Source organism: Bos taurus, chromosome 16, assembly GCF_002263795.3.
Source record: "Bos taurus isolate L1 Dominette 01449 registration number 42190680 breed Hereford chromosome 16, ARS-UCD2.0, whole genome shotgun sequence".
In the NCBI taxonomy this organism is placed as follows: domain Eukaryota; kingdom Metazoa; phylum Chordata; class Mammalia; order Artiodactyla; family Bovidae; genus Bos; species Bos taurus.
The window spans coordinates 18,872,961-18,896,047 of NC_037343.1; the positions used below are offsets into that span (position 1 = coordinate 18,872,961).

At 38.7% G+C, this 23,087-nt stretch overlaps 2 protein-coding genes across 5 annotated transcripts in view; one reads left to right on the forward strand and one right to left on the reverse strand.

The window, feature by feature from the left end:
- KCTD3 (potassium channel tetramerization domain containing 3) overlaps window positions 1–17,972 on the forward strand; it is a 72,138-nt gene extending 54,166 nt beyond the window's left edge. For 2 of the 4 annotated variants that reach the window (XM_005216782.5, XM_024976099.2), the window contains 6 exons: window positions 751–921; window positions 4,747–4,902; window positions 8,629–8,725; window positions 11,735–11,919; window positions 12,005–12,137; window positions 12,787–15,320. In XM_005216782.5, the coding sequence (XP_005216839.1) occupies window positions 751–921; window positions 4,747–4,902; window positions 8,629–8,725; window positions 11,735–11,919; window positions 12,005–12,137; window positions 12,787–13,348 (1,304 nt within the window). In that variant the 3' untranslated portion in view covers window positions 13,349–15,320. Of the gene's footprint in view, window positions 1–750; window positions 922–4,746; window positions 4,903–8,628; window positions 8,726–11,734; window positions 11,920–11,998; window positions 12,138–12,786 lie in introns of all 4 variants that reach the window. The other 2 variants (NM_001191424.2, XM_010813093.4) reach the window with 2 other exon arrangements.
- Window positions 17,973–19,372: 1,400 nt separating this feature from the next.
- The window catches only part of USH2A (usherin), a 923,574-nt gene continuing 919,859 nt past the window's right edge, over window positions 19,373–23,087 (reverse strand). Inside the window, exons 70-71 of the mRNA NM_001191425.2 lie at window positions 21,711–21,932; window positions 19,373–20,294 (exon numbers count right to left, since the gene is read on the reverse strand). Coding sequence (NP_001178354.2) covers window positions 20,205–20,294; window positions 21,711–21,932 — 312 coding nt within the window. The 3' untranslated portion in view covers window positions 19,373–20,204. The remainder of the gene's footprint in view (window positions 20,295–21,710; window positions 21,933–23,087) is intronic.

A 23,087-nucleotide genomic window follows, 5' to 3' on the forward strand; every position in this document is an offset into this window, starting at 1 on the left:
TGTGAAGCTTTGAAAGGCTATCTATCCCTGAACTCCATTCTGTCTTTAAATATGTGATGGAATCTGGGCACCTGTTTGAGAAAAAATCCACACACGAACCTAACATGATGAACTACTTGTACATAATTAAAAGAGACAGCATAGGTAAGTGTGATGTCAGCAGTGTAATGGGTATATTTGTTCCCTAGTTAACAGTTTTGAAACTGTTGAAGAGCATATTACTTGTGTATGTACAAGTAATTACAGTACTTGATTACTCAAAGAGAAGGTTTAATGTTGTAGCAGAAGTAACACAGGTGGTCATTCTAAGCTAGAAGTCATATGGAGCATTACTTTTGGAATCCTGTGCTGTATCAGTGGTGTTCTTAGCATATCAGATTTATTCTTTAAGCAGTTAATGAGTACCTACTGTCTCAGGCAAGGCACTCTGTAAGGTGTTTTAAATCTAAACTGATTATGATTCAGTCTCATCAATAAAGAGTAGAGGTAGATAGAGAACTGGGGGGTTACAGTTGCTGTGGTAGAATCTAACACTTAGTACAGTGGAGTGAGTGTTAGGAAGCGATTAATAAAGGAAGTAAGGCATTAAGACAGTCAGAGAAGTCTTCAGATTTCTGCACTGAGTGGGATTTGGGCTGATACAAGTGCTGAATCCACCTCTGCCTCTTCTGTCACAGAGAACACTTGCAAGGGCAGCTTTCTGTTGATCGTCTTCTATTATTTCACCTTTCCACTTTTGATTTTGTGTAGGTGTCAGTGGTAACTGGATCGAGATTGCCTATGGTACGAGTTCTGGCGCAGTACGCGTCATTGTGCAGCACCCAGAGACGGTTGGGTCGGGCCCTCAGCTTTTTCAGACATTCACTGTTCACCGAAGTCCTGTCACAAAAATCATGCTGTCAGAGAAGCATCTGGTATCAGGTGAAATGATTTTATTGGTATTGGTAAGGTGGGCTGCCTCATATGAAACCTTGCCTGGGGTATAATTTTCTAGACTTCTACAAATTAAAAAAATACAAAAGCAGTGTTTTATGTATAGGCATACCAAAAAATGGTAGAAAAGTTTAATAAGAAATACTGTGATTATCTCTTAATACTGTGAAAATATCATGATTTTCTTTGATCTTGTCTAGCTGTAGTATACATAAATTTAGAAGGTATTGTATCTTTTATTTACTCTCTTTTAATAGTGTGTTCTTATGGTATGTTTTACTTCAGAAAATTTCTCAATCCTGTTAAGAATTTTTTATTAGAGAAATTTATATGAATTTAATATAAATTTGGTTGTATTGTCTTAAGGTTTAATGCTAAAGTTAGTAGAATGTTGGTAGTCTAACATCAACTACTAATGTTAAAAATTAGAAAACGTGTAAAAAGGTGTGAAGAAAATAACATTTGTGGGTTTATTGTTTTTCGCAGTCATAGAGGGCTTCCCCCGTGGCTTAGTTGGTAAAATTGGTAAAGAGTCTGGCTGCAATGTGGGAGACTTGGGTTCGATCCCTGGGTTGGGGAGATCCCCTGGAGAAAGGGAAAGGCTCCCCATTCCAGTATTCTGGCCTGGAGAGTTCCATGGACTGTATAGTCCATGGGGGGGCAAAGAGTTGGACATGATTTAGGGACTTTCTATTCTATGTAGTCATAGATTTTTAAAAATTTTAGATACAAATTTAATATTTAAAAAAATAGTTACAGATTTTAAAGCAAAATTAGGATGACACAGCATAAAATGATCAAAAAGTAAAATTCCACTGTGAAATTATTGTATATGATAGACAATTTCTGAAAGACCTTACAAAAATTGAATTATCAGGTATATCAGTAGCATTTGCATTTATAAAACAATTTTGCATTAAATCTTTTGTAGATCAGTTCCTGCCTAATTTAAATTTTTATAAACATTATTTTCATATATCAACTTTTGTTTATATGAAGACTACCTAATATAAAAAGGTGATGCATCTTTCTCTAATTAAACATCAAATGGAGCTGAAATACCTTGTCCATATATGGATGGATGATGGGTAAAAGGGTAGATGGATGGATGACTGCTTTTATTGAATGTCTCACTGTTTTGGATATAATGATGCCTTCCAGCAACAAGCTCTTTTTTAAATCTTTTATAAAGCAGTACTCATCTAACATCTGCCTCACTGAGGAGTCTTTCTTGCTCTGTATGGCTGGTTCTTCCTCTTTTGCCCAGTTACTAAGTGTTGGTTTGCCTTAAATCTTTTTCTAGATTCTCCATTTTTATTTGTCTGTACTTTCTTTCCCTGGTGATTTGAATGCTGTCATCTATATGCCAGTGACTTCCAGACTTTCCTTCCACCTGTGACCATCCACAGACTTCCAGACTTGTGTATACAGTGCTTGTCCTTAGGATTTGGTTGTAGGTTTAAGAGGCATCTCTAAATTAACCTGGTGGATAAAATGGTACTTTTGATTTCTCTCTCAAAAGCCATCTTATTACACAGTATCACTAATCTTTTATACCCAGGCTGAAAATCTAGGAATCAGGCTTGATTCCTCCCTTTCTGTCGCCTCCCTGCCTCCCATGTGGAATCCATCAGTAACTCCCGTGTCTTTGCTTGAGCATGTATCACACGTCTGAGTACTTCACTGTGTGTCCATTGCTGCCAACCTGGTAGCTCAGGTCAGCATTTCTCCCCTGGGTTGCTGAGCTTCTCAGTTTTTCCCTGTTTCTGTCTTGGCTCTCTATGGTTCACGTTCCACACAACAGGCAGAAATATCTTTAGAAATGCAAACCAGGTCTGACTTGCCGATGGCTTCCTAGTGTATCGTAGAAGAAGTAACTTAATGCAGCGCTTCCTGTTCTGGACCCTGCTTAGCTTTCGGGTCTCTTCTCTCAGCCTCCCTTGTCACTTTCCTTATTGCGCATGGTACCCTAGCTCATTGGCTCTTCTATTTCTTGAAAATGCCTTAGAACCTCTGACCTTCTTCTTTTCATTTGAAATGTGTTTTCCTAGATATTTGTTTGGCTGCCTCTCCTTGGCATTCAAGTCCCACTTCAAACTCCTCCTCATGAGGCCTCCTTGGCCACTTGGTCTAACCTAGCCAGACCTCTGTCCAGTCAGCTTTTGCTGTCAGTATCCATTTGTTTTCTTCACAGACTGTTGCTTTCTGATCTCTCTCTCTCTCCCTCTTTTAGAATATAGGTTTCTACAGCAGCAGAAACTTTTGTTCTCCACCCTGTCCTCAGCACTTAACGTAGTTCTTGTGAATAAACTAATGAAACGACACAATATGACCCTGTGAGAAAAACAGACTATTCTTGCTAGACCATTTTGATATTTAAATGACAGTGCGCACTAAAGAGCAGTTAATACTGTTTTGCTGGTAATGATGTTAGTGTTGGATGTGATGTCTAAGAATTACTTGGTGAAGTTTGCTTTGTAACAAATATCTGTATAGGTTTGAAATATAAATTTGTCAAGAAAAATATCCAGTTTAGCCAAAAATCTGGGGTATTTTATATGTGCTCAACTGTATTACTCTGCCACCTGGTGGATATGCACGTATATGTAATGACGTTCTGTCTCTCTTAGTGTTAGTTTCAGTGCTGTGAATGATTACAACATTGTAAATGATTAGTTTCAATGTTATAAATGTATGATGATTATTCATACTAACAGATTTCATAATTGCTAAAAATATTTCAGTTATTTTTCTGAATCCCCTTAAGTTTAATAATGAAATCAGGAAATTATTTCCCATGAAGTTGATTATAGCCTAGAACTAAGTGTCTTCTTTTTCACTAGAAAACTAGTATTCCGAGAATTGAGAATTTTGCTGTATAATATGTACACTTTTTATTCTTATTGCTGTTTGCTAAAATTAAATTTCTAAACTTCTGTTTAAAATGTGCAACTGTGACACCTATCCAGGAGGAAATGTGTGTATAGAAGAAATTTTGGATAATTTCATAGTATATACTGATGCTATATATAATGCTATATATATATAATAAAAGACAAGTTAGTAAATTTTTTAAAGCATGCCACAAAAGTACAGTTCTTGGATTAATGTTATAGTTGTTTATATATTTTAATAGGGTATCTATTCAGACAAAACCAACAGAAACAGATTACTTATTCAGAGATATCTCAGTATATAACTGTTTAATATTATTACTATGGAAAAATAAGCTAATTGGAATAAGTTACTTAAATACAGTCTCATATATAAAAATAATTGTCAACTTTAGTATTGAAATCTTAGTTTTCCGTGATGTAACTGAATGAGCAGCAAGTTTTGGGACAAATGTCATTTGTGCTAGTAAATTTTCAGTAACTCCTGGTCTTAATTGTTTGATATTTGAGTAACATAAGCAGAAACCGTTTATATGGTTGGAAAAAATAAAGTAGGCAACTTGTCTACAGTGTAGTTTACCAACAGAACAGAAAATATTCAACATTTTTTTTACATACACTTTTTTTTTAACCTTTTCTAAATCTATACCCTATAGGCTACTTTTATAAGGATCCATAGATTAACTTACATACCTTATATTTGCAGCAAGGTAAACCATATTCTGTTATCTCATTTTTGTTGGCTAGGTACAAATTTAAGTATGATTTTAAGATAAGTTGTTTTGTCACTCAAAATGTGCTGTGATCTACTTATTGTAGATCATAGTGAAAAAAGTTAAAATGAATTTATAAAAGTGATGTTGTTGGTGCTCTTACAATCTGTATTTAAAAACTCTTGTGTGTTCTCTTTCTCTCCTAGTTTGTGCAGATAATAATCATGTCCGGACATGGACAGTAACACGATTCAGAGGAATGATCTCTACTCAGCCGGGTTCTACTCCTTTAGCATCGTTCAAGATCCTGTCTCTGGAGGAGACAGAAAGCCACGGAAGCTACTCCTCTGGGAACGACATAGGTGGTCATTCTCAAGTACTATGAAGGCAGTGCTGAAGAAGTGTATTATTGGTAGTAGGAACCTAAAAAAAGAGTTGTAAATATAAATTCTTCATTTTCACTTTTAAACTTATTTAAAACAGAAGCTTAGTGTGTTTTTCTGATTAAGTTCTCTAAAGTCAAACAATTATACAGATGATATTTTTTGACTTTATGATGGTACAAAAGTGTGACAGTCATTCAGTAGAACCAGTACTTTGAAGTTTGATCTTTTCCCGGGCTAGGGATGTGTGGTACCATATTCCTCCGTGATGCTGGGCAGCAGCAGCAGGCCTGGTAAGTTCCCAGTCAGCCCCATGACCACAAGGGTAAACAAGTGATATGCTTGGAATCAGTCTGTATGCACACAGCCATTCTCTTTCTCACTTTCAGTATTCAGTAAGTTACATGAGGTGTTCAACACTTCATCATAAAATAGGTTTTGTGTTAGATGGCTTTGCCCACCTGAAGGCTAATGTAAGTGTTCTGAGCACATTTACTCTAGGCCAGGCTAAGTTGTGATGTTTAGTACTAAATGCAGTTTTGACTTAATGGTATTTTCAGTATTGTAAGTCATAACCCCATCATAAGCTCAGGAAGATATGTATTATGGAATTATTTTTAGTTGTTAAAAAGTTGAGAGCAGATTTTTCATCTTTATTAGCGTTTCCTAAGTAGCCAAAGATGGAGAAGCTCTATACAGTCAGCAAAAACAAGACCAGGAGCTGACTGTGGCTCAGATCATGAACTCCTTATTGCCAAATTCAGACTGAAACTGAAGAAAGTAGGGAAAACCACTAGACCATTCAGGTATGACCTAAATCAAATCACTTATGATTATAGAGTGGAAGTGAGAAATAGATTTAAGGGCCTAGATCTGATAGCTAGAGTGCCTGATGAACTATGGAATGAGGTTCGTGACATTGTACAGGAGACAGGGATCAAGACCATCCCCATGGAAAAGAAATGCAAAAAAGCAAAATGGCTGTCTGGGGAGACCTTACAAACAGCTGTGAAAAGAAGAGAAGCGAAAAGCAAAGGAGAAAAGGAAAGATATAAGCATCTGAATGCAGAGTTGCAAAGAACAGCGAGAAGAGATAAGAAAGCCTTCCTCAGCGATCAATGCAAAGAAATAGAGGAAAACAACAGAATGGGAAAGACTAGAGATCTCTTCAAGAAAATTAGAGATACCAAGGGAACACTTCATGCAAAGATGGGCTCGATAAAGGACAGAAATGGTATGGACCTAACAGAAGCAGAAGATATTAAGAAGAGATGGCAAGAATACACAGAAGAACTGTACAAAAAAGATCTTCATGACCCAGATAATCACGATGGTGTGATCACTGACCTAGAGCCAGACATCCTGGAATGTGAAGTCAAGTGGGCCTTAGAAACCATCACTATGAACAAAGCTAGTGGAGGTGATGGAATTCCAGTTGAGCTATTTCAAATCCTGAAAGATGATGCTGTGAAAGTGCTGCACTCAATATGTGAGCAAATTTGGAAAACTCAGCAGTGGCCACAGGACTGGAAAAGGTCACTTTTCATTCCAATCCCAAAGAAAGGCAATGCCAAAGAATGCTCAAACTACCACACAATTGCACTCATCTCACAAGCTAGTAAAGTAATGCTCAAAATTCTCCAAGTCAGGCTTCAGCAATATGTGAACCATGAACTTCCTGATGTTCAAGCTGGTTTTAGAAAAGGCAGAGGAACCAGAGATCAAATTGCCAATATCCGCTGGATCATCGAAAAAGCAAGAGAGTTCCAGAAAAACATCTATTTCTACTTTATTGACTATGCCAAAACCTTTGACTGTGTGGATCACAATAAACTGTGGAAAATTCTGAAAGAGATGGGAATACCAGACCACCTGATCTGCCTCTTGAGAAATTTGTATGCAGGTCAGGAAGCAACAGTTAGAACTGGACATGGAACAACAGACTGGTTCCAAATAGGAAAAGGAATACGTCAAGGCTGTATATTGTCACCCTGCTTATTTAACTTATATGCAGAGTACATCATGAGAAACGCTGGACTGGAAGAAACACAAGCTGGAATCAAGATTGCCGGGAGAAATACCAATAACCTCTGATATGCAGATGACACCACCCTTATAGCAGAAAGTGAAGAGGAACTAAAGAGCCTTTGATGAAAAGTGGAAGAGGAGAGTGAAAAAGTTGGCTTAAAGCTCAACATTCAGAAAACGAAGATCATGGCATCCGGTCCCATCACTTCTTGGGAAATAGATGGGGAAACAGTGGAAACAGTGTCAAACTTTATCTTTTTGGGCTCCAAAATCACTGCAGATGGTGACTGTGGCCATGAAATTAAAAGATGCTTACTCCTTGGAAGGAAAGTTATGACCAACCTAGACAGAATATTAAAAAGCAGAGATATTACTTTGCCAACAAAGGTCCATCTAGTCAAGGCTGTGGTTTTTCCAGTTGTCATGTATGGATGTGAGAGTTGGACTGTGAAGTAAGCTGAGCGCCAAAGAATTGATGCTTTTGAACTGTGGTGTTGGAGAAGACTCGAGAGTCTCTTGGATTGCAAGGAGATCCAACCAGTCCATTCTGAAGGAGATCAGCCCTGGGATTTCTTTGGAGGGAATGAAGCTGAAACTCCAGTACTTTGGCCACCTCATGCGAAGAGTTGACTCATTGGAAAAGACTCTGATGCTGGGAGGGATTGGGGGCAGGAGGAGAAGGGGACAACAGAGGATGAGATGGCTGGATGGCATCACTGACTCAATGGACGTGAGTCTGAGTGAACTCCGGGAGTTGGTGATGGACAGGGAGGCCTGGTGTGCTGCGATTCATGGGGTCGCAAAGAGTCGGACACGACTGAGTGACTGAACTGAAGTGATACCATCTCCAAATACCACTTTTTTAAAAATTAGAAGCCATGATGGGTATACACATTTGAAACTTGAAATACTTTTTTTCCATAGTTGCTAATAATTAACCTGAAAATAACTTTGAAGCTGGAAAGGGGCTGATGTTCTTAGATTCTGAGAGTGGTTTTGATGGCATTTGTCAGGAAATAGTATAGCATGTCTCTACTGAAAGGCTCTGATTTTAGCAAAAGGTATATAAAGTTAAATCAGTTTCTCCATACGCCATAACATACCATATATACACACACAGAATCTTCACAGAAGTAGATTCTTTTCTGTAAAGATCCGTTTGAAACAATCTGTAATGTATATGTGCTATACCCACCATACTTTTAATAGTTCTATAGGACCTGTTCGTTAATGTGCCTTCTAGATCACCTGTATAGGCAGAACTGGTGGAATGTAAGGAGTACATGAGAATTGTTTATGCATGAAACTATTAAATGAATATGCACCCACAGTAAAGACTTCAAAATAGTTATCTTTAAAAAATGTAAGCTGCTTATGAGAATTGTACAACCGGTCTTAGTATTTTTAGAGCGAGAACTGCTCAGTGTTGTCAGTTTTAACAGTTGCCCTGTGAATCCACTTCCAACTGTGATGACAGACACTGAAAGTTTACAGTTTTGACAACAAAGTTTTTTTTTCCAACTTCATTGAGATATAATTGACAAGTAACATTGTGTAACTGAAAGGTATAGCATTGACATATTTATTGAGTGCTTTTGTTCCAGGCATTAGAAATCTAAAAAATTGGAAAAAACATCAACTTAAACTTATATCAGTGTTTTCTGTTTTCTGATGAAGGACCTTTTGGAGAGCGAGATGATCAACAGGTGTTTATCCAGAAAGTTGTTCCCATCACTAATAAACTGTTTGTAAGACTGTCATCTACTGGGAAAAGGTAACACTTTACTGAAAAGATTCTATGTTCAGAAGTCAATGTTTGTGTTACAAAAGGGGAAGTAATTGACAGTGGTAAAAGTGAGCAGGGAGAAGAACCTGTAAAATCTTTTAAAGGAGGAGGTAACTCTAAGGACTCTATCCTACAGGAAAAATTAAAAGAGCCAAATCATATGTTTATTTTCACACATTTAGGCTTTCTGTACTTTTTAAAATTTTTATTTTTTTGAAATATGATTGCTTTACACTATTTATATTCTATAGCAAAGTGATTGTTTTTTATACATACACACACACAGCTTTTTCATATTCTTTACCACTATGGTTTGTCACAGGATTTTGTATATAGTCCCCTGTAGTTAATGGCACCCCACTCCACTATTCTTGCCTAGAAAATCTCATGGACAGAGGAGCCTGGTGGACTACAGTCCATGGGGTCCAAAGAGTCAGACACCACTGAGCGACTAATAAACACGGTTTGCGTCTTCTAAGCTCAAACCTACCATCCATCCATCCTCTGCCTTGCAGCCACAAGTCTGTTGTCTGTCTGCGAGTCTGTTTCTATTTCATTCGTGTCATATTTTAGATTCCTACACATACGTGATGTCATGTGGTATTTGTTTTTCTCTGACTTCTTAGTGTGATAATCTCCGGGTCTATCCCTGTTACTCAAAAGACATCATTTCATTCTTTTTAAGGCTGAGTAATAGTTCATTGTGTGTAACTACATTATCTTCTCTATCCATCGGTCTGTCACTGGGTATTTAGGTTATTTCCATGTGTTGACTGTTGTAAACAGTGTGGTTGTGTATGTAGGGATGCATGTATCTTTTTGAATTATAGTTTTGTCTGGATATATATGCCCAGGAGTGGGATTGCTGGATCCTATGGCAACTCTTGTTGTAGTTTAAGGAACCTCCATAGTGTTCTCTACACTGGCTTTACCAGTTTACATTCCTGCCAACAGTGCATGAAGGTTCTCGTTTCTGCACATCCTCTCCAGCATTTTGTGATTTGTAGATATTTTTAATGATGGCAATTCTAACCTGTGTGAGCTGGTACCTCATTGTAGTTTTGATTTGCATTTCTCTAATAAGCAGCAATAATGAGCATCCTTCCACATGCCTGTTGGCCATCTGTAGGTCTTTGGAGAAATGTCTATTTACGTATTCCTGCTTTTGATTGGGTTGGTTTTTTTAGTTTTATGAGCTGTTTGTATATTCTGGAAATTAAGCCCTTGTGGGTCAAATCACTTGCAAATACTTTTTCTCAGTTTGTAGGTTTTGTTTCCATTTTGTTTATGGTTTCTTTTGCTGTACAAAGGCTTGTGAGTTTGATTAGATCCAGTTTGTTTGTTTTTATTTCTATTGTCTTGGGCAACTGACATCAAAAAACATTTTATTAGATGTTTGTACAATTTGTCAGTAGGTTTGGCCTGCGTTCTCTTCTAGTTTTATGGTATCGTGTATTTACATTAAGTCTTGAAGCCATTTGAGTTTATTTTTGTGCGTGGTGTGAAGGTGTGCGCTGCCTGCACGTGACTGTCCCTGCTGCACGTGCTGTGTGCGTTCACTGCCTGCACGTGACTGTCCCTGCTGCACGTGCTGTGTGCGTTCACTGCCTGCACGTGACTGTCCCTGCTGCACGTGCTGTGTGCGTTCACTGCACGTGACTGTCCCTGCTGCACGTGCTGTGTGCGTTCACTGCCTGCACGTGACTGTCCCTGCTGCACGTGCTGTGTGCGTTCACTGCACGTGACTGTCCCCGTTTTCTTAATTCTCTTGACAGTGGGCCCCTGTGTCCAGAACGTCCCCCTGCAGGCAGATACCAAAATCCCACCATACTCAGGTCCCATATATAAAATGATACAGTGCACTCAGCCCTCTGTCTGTGTGGGTTCCACATCACGGAGAGCTGACTATAGTTGTTCTAAACAGGAATCAAGATTTTAAAAAATATTCTGTCAGTTCATACGTAATATTGAAAAATGATCATCTTAATAAACAGAAAAAAACATTCGATAGTTTGGCAACCATTTGATTAAAAAAAAAGAATCCTAGCACTTAATAAAGCCACATTCTTTAACCTGATGAATAATATCTGCAAAAGTAATTATACAAACTTCACACTCAGCTGTAAAATGTTACAAGCTTTTCCCTTGAGGTTGGGAATGAGACTGGGATAGCTTCTATCACTCTGTGTGGGCACTGCAGGAGTCAACTCTTCCCCTCCCTCTCCGTTTCCCTGCCTGCTGGGAAGCTCAACTAAGCTTCATATTCTTTGCCTGTGTCTCTCTTATTAATATGAATTGTATTTCCTCTTCATTTTTTGACCTTGCATTTGCCTGGCATTAATTGTTCTTAATCTTTTTTTCTTTTTTTTAAAGTGGGCTGGGATAAATATTTCAATCAAGTACAATTTTGTTAACCTTTCTATGACTTTGGCACATCATTTACTGACATTATTTATTGGTCTTCTCATTTGTCAAATGTGGATTACTATTTATCTTTTATGGAAAAAAAAATCAATGAAAATAACTTCAAAGCATTTTAATAACTAACAATATTAATTTATTGGAGGATACTGTTTAGACATCTCCATATAGCTGTACATTTCTGGTTTTAGATTTTTAAAATTTTCACAGAAATGTTAAATGATTTCAAGTTTTTTTTTTTCTAGTATCATGCCTGCTTGCTTTCTTTATGCCTTTTTAGTTTAGTAACTTCCTTTTGAATAATTGCTTAATTCTCATCAAGGCTCTTTTAAATTTTCTTTTAAGATTGATTTATTTGTCTTAGTTCAGTTACTTAATACATTGTTTTATAAGAGCCTTTTCTCTAGGTTCAAAGAAACAAGCCTTGAATTTTATGGACTTTCTTTGATCCCTTTAAATCTGTTTTATATATGTGGAATATTTGACTATAACTTTGAAAAAAGGCAATTTTAAAAGTCTGAATTACAAAATGTGATTGGTTCTCCATAGTTAACAGCTGCACACTATGTTTTGCAGAATCTGCGAAATCCAAGCTGTTGACTGTACTACAATATCCTCATTTACAGTAAGAGAATGTGAGGGCTCCAGCAGGATGGGCTCCAGGCCAAGGCGGTACTTGTTCACAGGCCACACCAACGGCAGCATTCAGATGTGGGACCTGACCACCGCCATGGATATGGTCAACAAAAGCGAGGATAAGGGTATGTTCCTTAAGGAACAGTGTTCGTCACAGGGTAGGCTTTGGATGCAAATGATTACAGTGGTGTATGTTTTCCTAAGACGTAGGTGGTCCAACTGAAGAAGAACTACTCAAATTACTGGATCAGTGTGACCTGAGCACATCTCGCTGCGCCACTCCTAATATCAGTCCAGCAACTTCTGTGGTTCAGCATAGCCGTCTTCGCGAATCAAGTTCTAGGTAGGTTCATGCACTGAATCGATTGCTTTTTGGAAAATTGGCTAAAATACTGTAATCACATAACCTTTTAAAACCAAATTTTTCAAAGTACATTTTAAAATCATACTTTGTCACTATTCAATTTTTAAAAACTTTTTTAAATAAAGTTCAATTTAGATGTCTGTTAACGTGATCAAGAATTCATTCAAAGGAAATTAGAAAAATCACATGTCCCCTTAGATGCTATGTGGAACTTTTGTTCCTATTGTCTCAGGGACATATTAACCAAAATTACCCCTTTAGTCTTAAACAGTATGTACTTTAATACAATGACATGTTTGCTTTTAGTTAAGCATATTTTTGAAAAATCCCAAAATGTGAACTAAGGGCCACATACTGAAACTATATTAGTTCCACATTGATTTTAAAGGTGTTTTTCCCCTGGCTTTTTTCAGCTATTTAGGAATCTAGCTTCATTGTGAATATATGTATGGTATTATTTGCATTGTTAATTTTATACACATAGTATATAGAGTGCTTAAGATGTATTTTTATATAGCATGCTAAGATACATTTTTATGTATAATATTCTTTATATATATTTAAACTGGTAGTTTATTAGATGTGCCCCTGAAAATTCCCAAGACGACATGTGACTTTTGTATTTCAGTCTTCAGCTCCAGCACCATGAAACCATCCACGAAGCAGCTACTTATGGCTCCATTAGGCCTTACAGAGAAAGTCCTTTGTTAGCAAGAGCGAGGAGGACTGAGAGCTTTCACAGTTATAGGGACTTCCAGACTGTGAATTTGAACAGAAACATAGAAAGAGCTGTCCCTGAAAATGGTAACTTGGGTCCAATACAAGCCGAAGTTAAGAGGGCAGCGGGGGAATGTAATGTGTCTGAGAGGAAGTCTCCTGGAACAGAAGTTAAAAGCTTGAGAGAATCAGATAGTGTAGTGGAAGTTCATAGACTAGCCGAAGGTTTTCTGGAATCCAAGAAAAGGTCATCAGAAGATGAAAATGAAAATAAAGTGGAGTCACGGAAGAAAGGAGGGTTTGAAGGAGGAGGATTCCTCGGAAGAAAGAAAGTCCCTCACTTGGCATCTTCACCAAGTACGTCTGATGGAGGAACTGACTCACCTGGTACTGCATCCCCGTCTCCTACAAAGACTGCGCCCTCTCCTCGGCACAAGAAAAGTGATTCTTCAGGTCAAGAGTACAGCTTGTGACAACTCAGCAAAGTGAGTAGTAGTTTCGTTATTCAGAAGAGAGTTAAACTCTACTGGATTTCAATTAGCTTTTACACCAAAACTTTACATATTAAGATTGGACTTCATTTAGTATCATCTTTTTGACAGAGTTACCTGGGTTAAGGAGATAAAATAACCATATCTCATCTGATCTTTTGGAAATTTTTTTTAGTTTTACAGGCACATTTAATAGATCATTTGTAAAGAAGGAGTCCATTTCCATGTTTATCTACTCTGGATTTTGGAAGCATAGTATTAATACCATGTCTCAATAAGATGGTGCCCATTATAGATGACCATCCCCTTAGAGTGTGAGAATCAACAGACTGCATTCCTTATGCTGATTTTGCCTGAGCTTTGTCTTGCAATGTTCTGTGTAACAAATTCCATAATTCTCTTTGGAACTTAATCTCCCAACCCTTACTGTGACTGCAGAGTGGTTTACCAGGTATTTAATGAGGTGCTATGTTTGTGGAAAAATATGTAATTCAAAAACACTATTGAATACCAGATTGCTCTGTGTAGTACTGAGTCCTTTAGGATAATTTTAATTGTGGTCATTTTCTGATTCTCATTGTTGGAGTACTTAAGTCTTGGCAAGCATTACCAATATTAAATGTCAAAAATCCATTTAAACTTTCTTTAAAGTTGGAGCAACTGTTTGAACAGATGAAATAAAGACAGTTTCGAGTGCCCAGAAAAGAAAACTACCAATTACTAATTTGCCTTGTTTGAGGAGCCACCATATCATATTTTTTTCTTGTGTTAATAATGAAGATAATTAAATTAGAATGTGGCCATTTTGTTAAACTTAAGAGACTGCACTTCTGCATTTTTGGTTAAAGGTTTTGGCTGCTATAGAAATTTTATTTTAAATATAAGAACAAAAAAATCTTTTGTACTTTGATTTAATTGATTTCCAAATTTCTGCAAGTAAGGTAATTGTAAATTTAAAGCATTAAGCATTTATTGATGAATAATGTATATATTCCCATTCTGAGAAATATAAGTGGGTCAAGTCAAAATAAATTCTTTAAAGTTTATTATATTGCCAGTGGTTTCATAGACACTTTCTTGTAATTATTTGTCAAGTAAGGCAAATAAAAATGATTAAGACTAGGTGTTTTCAGTTATTTAAGGAATAGTAATCCTGTTTAAAGTGTACTTAGGTTTTGTTCATGCTTTGCTTCCTCCCATAATAAAGGAAAGAGGGAGGATCTTATATGTATGAAAACTAACTTGTATTGTCAGGGAAAAGGGTACACAAAGCATAATTTCAGTATTACCAAGGATTGTATTTATCTCTTAAACCCTTTTTCTCATTATTATACTCATGTAAAAAGTTGGGTGGGCAAGTAAGAAAACTAAAAATTAAATACTTACCCAGTCTTTTCCAAGAGTAAAAGGGCTCTTTATGGGATTTTAGTGTAATTCTGAAAAACAAAAGAACACCTGCAGCGGCAGCTCACTCTAGTTATTCTGTCAATATTTGCACTACAGTCAGGTTGTTTTTCTTCCCTGTAAAAAGAGCTTGCACCTTGATGGTGTAGCAGAAATTTGAGTCTATTCTGGCACGTAACTTTGTAAACTTCAGCAGATTATAATGAAAAATCTTAGGCATAGCAGGGATAGTTTTCTTTTTTAGTCCAAAAGGGGGAAAACCTCCAGAACCACCTGCACCGTGTGAACCTCTCTCACTTCTTAGGAGAACAGGAGCACTGTCCATTGTGTGAGGAGGAATAAGATGTCAGAAAAAAGGCCACGTGAGGACGTGAGAGAAGATGGCCGTCTACAAGAGAGCTCTCACCAGAAACCAATCTCCATGGCACCTTGATGCCAGGCTCACAGCCTCCAGAACCATGAACAGATTTTTCAGCCGAGGTGCTAGAGTAGGACTCAGTCTCCTCTCTTTGAGCACACCAAAAAAAAAAAAAAAAAAATTACATCCAGAGACATGAAGATGCAATCAAGAAAGAGGTGAAAGGACAGGTGCACTCATGGTGTAATCAGATCCCATACCACCCAGCTGGACAACCCTCAGACTGGAGAATAATTAAATCACAGAACTTCTCCCACAGGAGTGGAAGCTGAGCCCCATGCCAGGCTCCCCAGCGCAGGGGTCAGTCTCTGGAGGAGGAGCCTCCAGAGCATTGGGGTTTGCAGGCCAGCAGGGCTTAACTGCAGGAGCCCCCCAGGATGGGGGGAACCGCCTCCACCCTCGGAGGACACACACACGTGCTCAGGGCGAAAGCTGAGACTCCACACAAACCTGGGCCAGACCTACTTCCTGGTCTTGGAGGGTCTCCTTGGGAGGTGGGGGCGGCTGTGGCTGTCTGCCATCATAAAAGCTGGTGGCTGATACAGTGGGGACCTATGTGAATGCTGCGTGGAGTCAGACATTTTGAGTCCTTAGCACTGAGACCCAACAGCCTGTAAGCTCCAATGCTGGACGCCTCAGGCCAGACAACCAGAGGGGTAGGAAATGGCCCTGTCCATCAGCAGACAAGCTGCCTAGACTTCCTGACTCTCAGCCGCCCCTAGACACATCCTTTGACAGAGCTTGGCCCACCAAAGGCCCAAGACCTTGCTGCACACACCAGTAAGGAGGCATGAGCCCCTCCCACCCAGAAAACCTACACAGAGCCTCACCCATCAGGGAGCAGACGCCAGAAGCAAGGATAGTACGGTTCTGCAGAACTGAGTTTATAACACAGATCAGAGTCTACGCTAGGACCAACTGGTTCCTGATCCTCTGCTGGGACACAAAGGATATCCCCTACAAAGGGCCCCTTCTCTAAGATGGAGAAGCGTAACTAAGCTCCTACACACACAAAAATACAAACAAATGTAAACAATGAGCAGAGGAATACGTCCCAAAGGAACAAGATAAAACCCCCACAGAATAGCTAAGTGAAGTGGAGATAGCCAGCCTGTCTGTGAAAGAGTGCAGAGTAATCACCCTAAAGAGGATCCAAGAACCTGGTGAAAGAATAAAGACAAAAATTTTAATGAAGAGCTAAAGTGCAAACAGATGAACAATAATTGAAACATACACTAGAAGGAATCAATAGCAGAATAAGTGAGACAAAGAATGGAAGAAACCCCTGGGATAACGTTAAATGCACCAATGTTTGCATTATAGGTGGGTCACAGAAGGAAAAGAGGGAGAGAAAGGGCCTGAGAAAATATTTGAAGTGGTAACAGCTGAAACATGGGAAAGGAAATAGTCACCCAGCACAGACAGTCCCATACAGGATAAGCCCAAGGAGGAACATGCTGAGACACACAGTAGTCAGACTGACCAAAAAAAAAGACAAAAAGAAAAGATTAAAAGCAACAAGGGGAAGAGCAACAAATAACATACATGGGAGTCCCCTAAGACCGTCAGCTGATTCTTCAGCAGAAACTCTGCAATCCAGAAGGCATGATATATTTAAAGTGATGAAAGAGAGAATCCTACAACCAAGAATACTCTACCTAGCAAGGCTCTTGTTCAGATTTGACAGAGAGATAGAAAGCTTTATACACAAGCAAAAGCTAAGAATTCAGTACCGTCAAACTAGCTTTACAGCAAAAGCCAAAGGAAGTGGAAAAGCCCAAAACACTAGAAACAAAATTACCCTTGGGAAAGCTCACTGGTAAAGGCAAACTTCAAAATACAGAGCAAATATTAACAGACATAAAAGGAGAAATGGACAGTAACACAATAACACTGGGGGGACTTGAACATCCCACTTACCTAAATGGGCAGATCGTCCATCCAGACAGAAAATTAGTAAGGAAACAGGCCTTAAATGACACAATAGCTTAGATAGGCTTAATTGATATTTATAGGACATTCCATCCGAAAGCAGGAGAATACACTTTCTTCTCAAGTGCACACAAAACATTGTCCACGATAGATCACATCTTGGATCACAAATCAAGCCTCGGTAAATTTAAGAAAACTGAAATTGTAATCAAGTATCTTTCCCAGCCTCGGTGCTATGAGATTAGAAATCAGCTGTAAGAAAAAAACTGCAAAACACACAAACGTGGAGGAAAAAAATGAATCTATGTATATACTTTGTGTGACAGATGAAAAACAACAGAATTATAATTCTCATGATGTCAAGTTTTCCCAGTAATTATGAAATAAGTATTTTCATGTCAACTGGATAAGTATTGTTATCCTCTTTCAAGATGAGATTACCAAGGCCCTCTGAGGATCAATAGCTTCACCACAAAGCTCCTTAGCTACTGAGCCACCTCATGAACCCACATCTGTCTCTGCAGCCTGTGGTCTTTTTCTGGCTTTCTCATCCAGGCTTACATATCAGAGCCACGTGAGGTTATCTGCTAAATATGTATCTCTGCCGGTTGGGACTCACGTCTTACAAAATGTGTTACATTGATTCTAATGTACATCGATTATTCAGAATATCCTGTTTTCTTAAATGGGCTCACCTTTATCATTATGTGTAAACTGTAAATACAACCCAGAGCTGTTAAGAGTATTTTTTCATAAATATATTAAATCAAACTTGGTTCACAGTTAAATATTTATTAAGCAAACCACCTTTCGATTAATTACATGATATCTGTGCATTGGAAATAAACTACTATTCACGTGTGACATAATTAAGTTCCTACTCACTGAATTATTCCACCTGGACTACGTTTTATTTACAGGTTGTTCAGGTTGAATTATATTGATGCCAAGATGATTTTTAGGTCAGCATAAGGTACCAATACAGATCTCACATTCAGGCAGCAATGACAACAGATCATCGATAAGTGCAGTTCTTAGTTGAGCTTACGCAAGCATAGCTGTGCGCTCTCATCAGTTACTGTTAGACACCATACAGCAGGTCTTGAAAATGAAGCTGAGCATGTGATGGGACCAGAGCCAGGAGGTGTACAGAGAGCTGTCTGCTGTCGCCTCTGCAAAGGAGAAGTGGGCAAGGACCGGAGTCCCAGTGCACAGCATGTATTCTTTCAGGTTCTTCACAAAACCGGGTCTCCACATGAGGAACACCTGGAGGCTTTTAGAAGTACTGACACCTCAGTGCCACCCCAGACCAGTTGAATCAGAATATCTAGGGGTGAGTCTGACTGTTGAGTAGAGGCTTGGCACCGGGTACCACCTAAAGCAGGAAGACAACATCGTGTGCTTCTCTGAAATCGATACAAGTCATGTTCAGAGTTGTTGCGGGGTTGGTGTGGGTGGAAGCCATGCAGGCTTCTGTCCCCTGTGAGCCAGGGGATCAAAACGTGAACGAGTCAGCTAATGAATTCATGGATTCGTTTGTAGCAGTTCTAACGAGGGGGCAGAACTTGGGCTTAACACTGGTCTGCGCTTTTGACACTTACTGTTGGCAAGGCTTGTCCAGGAGTTGGTCATTCTGAGGAGCTGCTCTTTCGCAAATTGGGATAAAGTCTCAGTGCCCTCAAAGTCCATGGTCTTTCTTTGACTGCTGGACAGTTAGTGTGATTCCTCATTTTCAGGCAGAATAGGCAAAGTTATTCCTTGTGCTCCAAGTTTTGACAGCTCAGCTTTGGGGTAATCTACTTATCTCTGAATGTAATTCACAAAATATGTCCAACAATTGTGTTTGAGATATACAGACTCAAAAGTAATTTCCCAGAATCATTAAGACCTCTAAGAATGAAGAAGAGGTTTTCTTACAGTGTTTTCTGTGAAGAATAAACTTAAATACTTTTCATTTTATGTTTACTTGGGGAGGAAAGTGTTTCTTGAGGTAGGACTTACCAATAACTTTCTAATCCAAATAGAGTATATAACAAAAACTTTTTGACTCATGGAAATTGGTCATTAGTCACTTTAACAGTTAAAGTACCAATTTCTCCTTTTAATGATTCTAGTAGTTCTCTGAAATGAAGGAATATAGGACAGATATGTTAAACATGTATATTTATGTGTTATTTTAAACATTTTCAAAGCTGGAAGGAACATAAATTTTCTTCTTTAATTCCACGTAGGCTAGTTAAAAATGCAAATAAAACAGTAGTTTCCATATAGAATGTGCCAAGGTGAAGGTATTCCTGGGTATTCAGTGAATTGACAGAATTCTATAAAAAGTAATGACTAGAGTGTCAAAATTATGTAAAATATCAAAACAGTTCATTTTTCTCTTTGAAATATATAAGTTAGCTGCTTGTTCCTCAGATTTTTAGAAGATTCATACATGTAAGAACAGACATTTATAAGTATATGTGGTTTGGTAAATACTTATCCCTAAACATCATAATCAAATAGAAACCTACACAGTCAAATGTATAGCCTCAATGCAGTTTGTTTCTCTTTGAGTGTTTCAGCTTGATCTGACATTGGGATTTGATTTTGCAGCTGTTACTAGAATGGTTCCTCACTGGTTTATTTCAACTTCCATAAACCAGGAGCTGAGAGCAGAAGCAGTGTTCTGCTGCTTAAAGCAGCAGCAATGACATCCTCTCAGAAGAACCCCTTAGCTTTTAAATTAGTAACTTACCTGTAGCAACTGTGGGCCAACCTGAAATTGCCACTGAATATTCATTTAAATAGCCGTGTCACTGCCAAACATAGCCAAGTGACAGTTACGTGCTTAGTGTCCTCAAAATAAGGAGAGCAAAATAAGCATTTTCACTTGGACATAAAATTTCAGAAACCCCTCATTTTAGACTGCCAGAAAAACAACTTAGACCTCGATTAGGGAGAAATAATTTCAAAAACACTCATCTTTAAAGGATTACAACATGACAAGCAATAGCTTTTCAGCATTTATGATATCTGATAACCCAGTGGTGATGGGGGGTGGGGCCTGCATCCAGCTTATGTCTTACAGGTTTCCATCCTTCACAGGTGGGTGTCGGTGAATGTGGTGTGTTCCTTAGTCACAGAGCTGAAACCCTTGATGGCGTTCATCAGGTCCTCTTCATCCACATACTGAAAAGACACCAGTCCTCACTGGTTAGGATATTTGCTGGCAACAGTGTTACACAAAATGTGTATCTTTTGAGCATTAAAAGGTTAAGACATGGCACAGTGTAAGCCTCAGTTTTCTCATCCGAAAGTGGGGAGGTTTCATATGATTCAGTTCAGAATTTAAGCAGAAGAGCCAGAATGCAAGCTGTTGTGCTTCATTATGTCCGATCTTCTTACTGTTTTTTTTTTTTTTAATTGAATAGGGCTAGGAATACGGATTATAATGTTATAATGAACAGATAATTTGCCACATACGGATATCTTAAAAAGCTTTCACTGAATTGCTTTGCATACTGCCTATTACTAGTATGGTCAAAAGTAAGCAAAAATGTCAGCACAGTACAATAGTGAAGAATGGAGGTGCTGTAATCAGTGCTTTTAAGATCCCCAGTTCCAAAAAAAAATTACGATTAGATGTGTGTCCTTGGGTAAGAGCACACATGCATCTAGCCTTCAATGTAATATATTGAACTATATGAAATTGCCATTTTGTATGTCAAATATGATCAATTAACAAATTCTTTGTTTCAACCTAATATAATTATTCCTGACATAGAAACGTCACATCTGAAATGGAGTCACAGAATTCAGTAGTCATCATAACTTCAAACAGGCTCATGATTTTAAAGTCCTTATTATATATCATCATCCTAACAAACCAGAAGGACTATCAATTTTATTTTGTGTGTATGTGTGACTGAAATCTGGAGCCATGAAAGTTTATTTCTTGCCATTAGTTAAGGAAGTCTTTATGAAAATCATCAACATTTCAGTGAAGCAAAAGTGAGAATTAGGGGGGCAGAGAGTGAGTGAGAGTCAAATGTAGAACCAGAGCTAGGGACTCAAAAAAGTATTAGATAATGAGGAGGTTAACTTTTTGTATCCCCTGGGCTGGAGTTATGAAAAGTGAGGTTTATACATACCAATGCTCTTATATTTATCATGATTTTCTGAGTTTTTTGAAAAGAAACTATAGATCCTACTGAGAGACTCTCTTTCTCCTCTAACCATAAACGAGAAGGAAAATACGTATCTTTTTTTTTCCCTTTAGTAAAATAGGAGCTTGTACTTCATGTCTCAATTAGGCATGTTCCAGTGTTTTCAGTCATGTCCTGTCCAAGTTAATGAAGTAGAACCTGTTCATCTCTTCACTTACACATGAATGTATTTTTTGAGCCTCTATTGTGTGCCAAAAGAATAAGACAGTTTCTCCCCCACTACTCAGGCAGGTAAACGTGTCGTTACAAAATAATTGGGTAAGTGGTCAGAGGGATGAACTGAGTGTTTGGGAGATGATTGTTCTGCGGGGTACAGGAAACCATGCCACCTGTTACATACTTGTGTTTAACAAAGGCTCCAGATTAGGAAACGACTCACCAGTCCGCTGTCATGGCCCATGATGGTTTCCCACAGTGAGTCGTCTATCAAGACCTTCTTGTCTTGAATGTCCATGAGTTGGCTGACACTCCGGTGGAGAGAGCCTTGGGAATAGGTCTGACTGCCGTGACTCTGACTTGGGATGCGCAGAACAGACAGGCTTCGGTTGCTCCTAATGCTCACAGGTGTCCCAGACCGGGGGATTTTGGTATCAGCTAAGCCCTGAAGAGAAAGTTGCTCTTGGTGAGTAAGGTCTAAAGAAAATGGGCTTTAAGCAAGAGAAAAAATCATGTGTCACATTGTCAACGAAGGGAACACTGTCCCCATATCCTACACAATTGTGTACATCAGGAATACTGTAGCTCACAACTTCCTGGTAAAGTGAGATAATAAGCTAATGGTCTTATTAGACAGCCAGTGTCCTTGGGGCCTCCAAGAGCTCATGTACTGGCTGGGGCACTGGCTGTGTTTCCCTGTGGACAGGGCTGCTGCATAGCAAAGCAGTAGAGTGAGGGTGAGGGGTAGCAAGGTAAGCTCCTCATGGCCATCAGCACAGAACCTCCTCGACAACTTTCCTTTCCCAGAGAAAAAAGCAGTATTCTCTCATAGTCACTAAGTGAGCAGTTGTATTTCACTTTAAAATTCCTGGATTTATGTACAGAACTTGACTCTTACCTTCTTTTCTCATCCCACCTTGTTCCCCTTGTTGCAAAGCTTCCAAAATAAAGAGGACCCAAAACACATCAGAAAGAAAAGTACTCTAGGATTAGGTTCTAGAATGTGCCATTAAGAAATGTAGCCACTCTAAAGATCAGGTTTCTGATTGAGCTGATTTAACCAAACTGTGTGGCTTATCATCATGCAGTTGACACACCATGCAGAGATCATGCATTATGCAGCACACAGAGGTACCTCCAAGTGCACAGTGTAACTTTTTAGGGTGACATTGCTCGACACATCAGATACATCAGCCACAGAGTCAAACTGAAAACAAAAGTGGAGGATCAGTCTGTGGAACATTTAAAAACAAATGCTATGGAGGGAAGAATCAAGATGGGGGAATAAAAAGGACTTTGGGTCTCACCTCCTCCCACAAATGCATCAGAAATACATCTACACATGGATGGATTCTCACGTGATACCTTACTGAATGATGGCAGTAGATATCAGACACCCAGAAGTGCAAGAAAGAACTCCATATAACCAAGGGAAAAAGGAATCTGGATGGGACCTGGCCCCGGGGAAGGAGCCGTGGAAGAGGAAACTGTTCTGTGCCCTGGGAAGCCCCTTCACTGGCCAGGAGGTCAGTCTGGACAGAAAGCAAGCTTCAGAGACTCAGAAGATGAATGTACTGACTGGTGCTCTGGCTATGGTGGA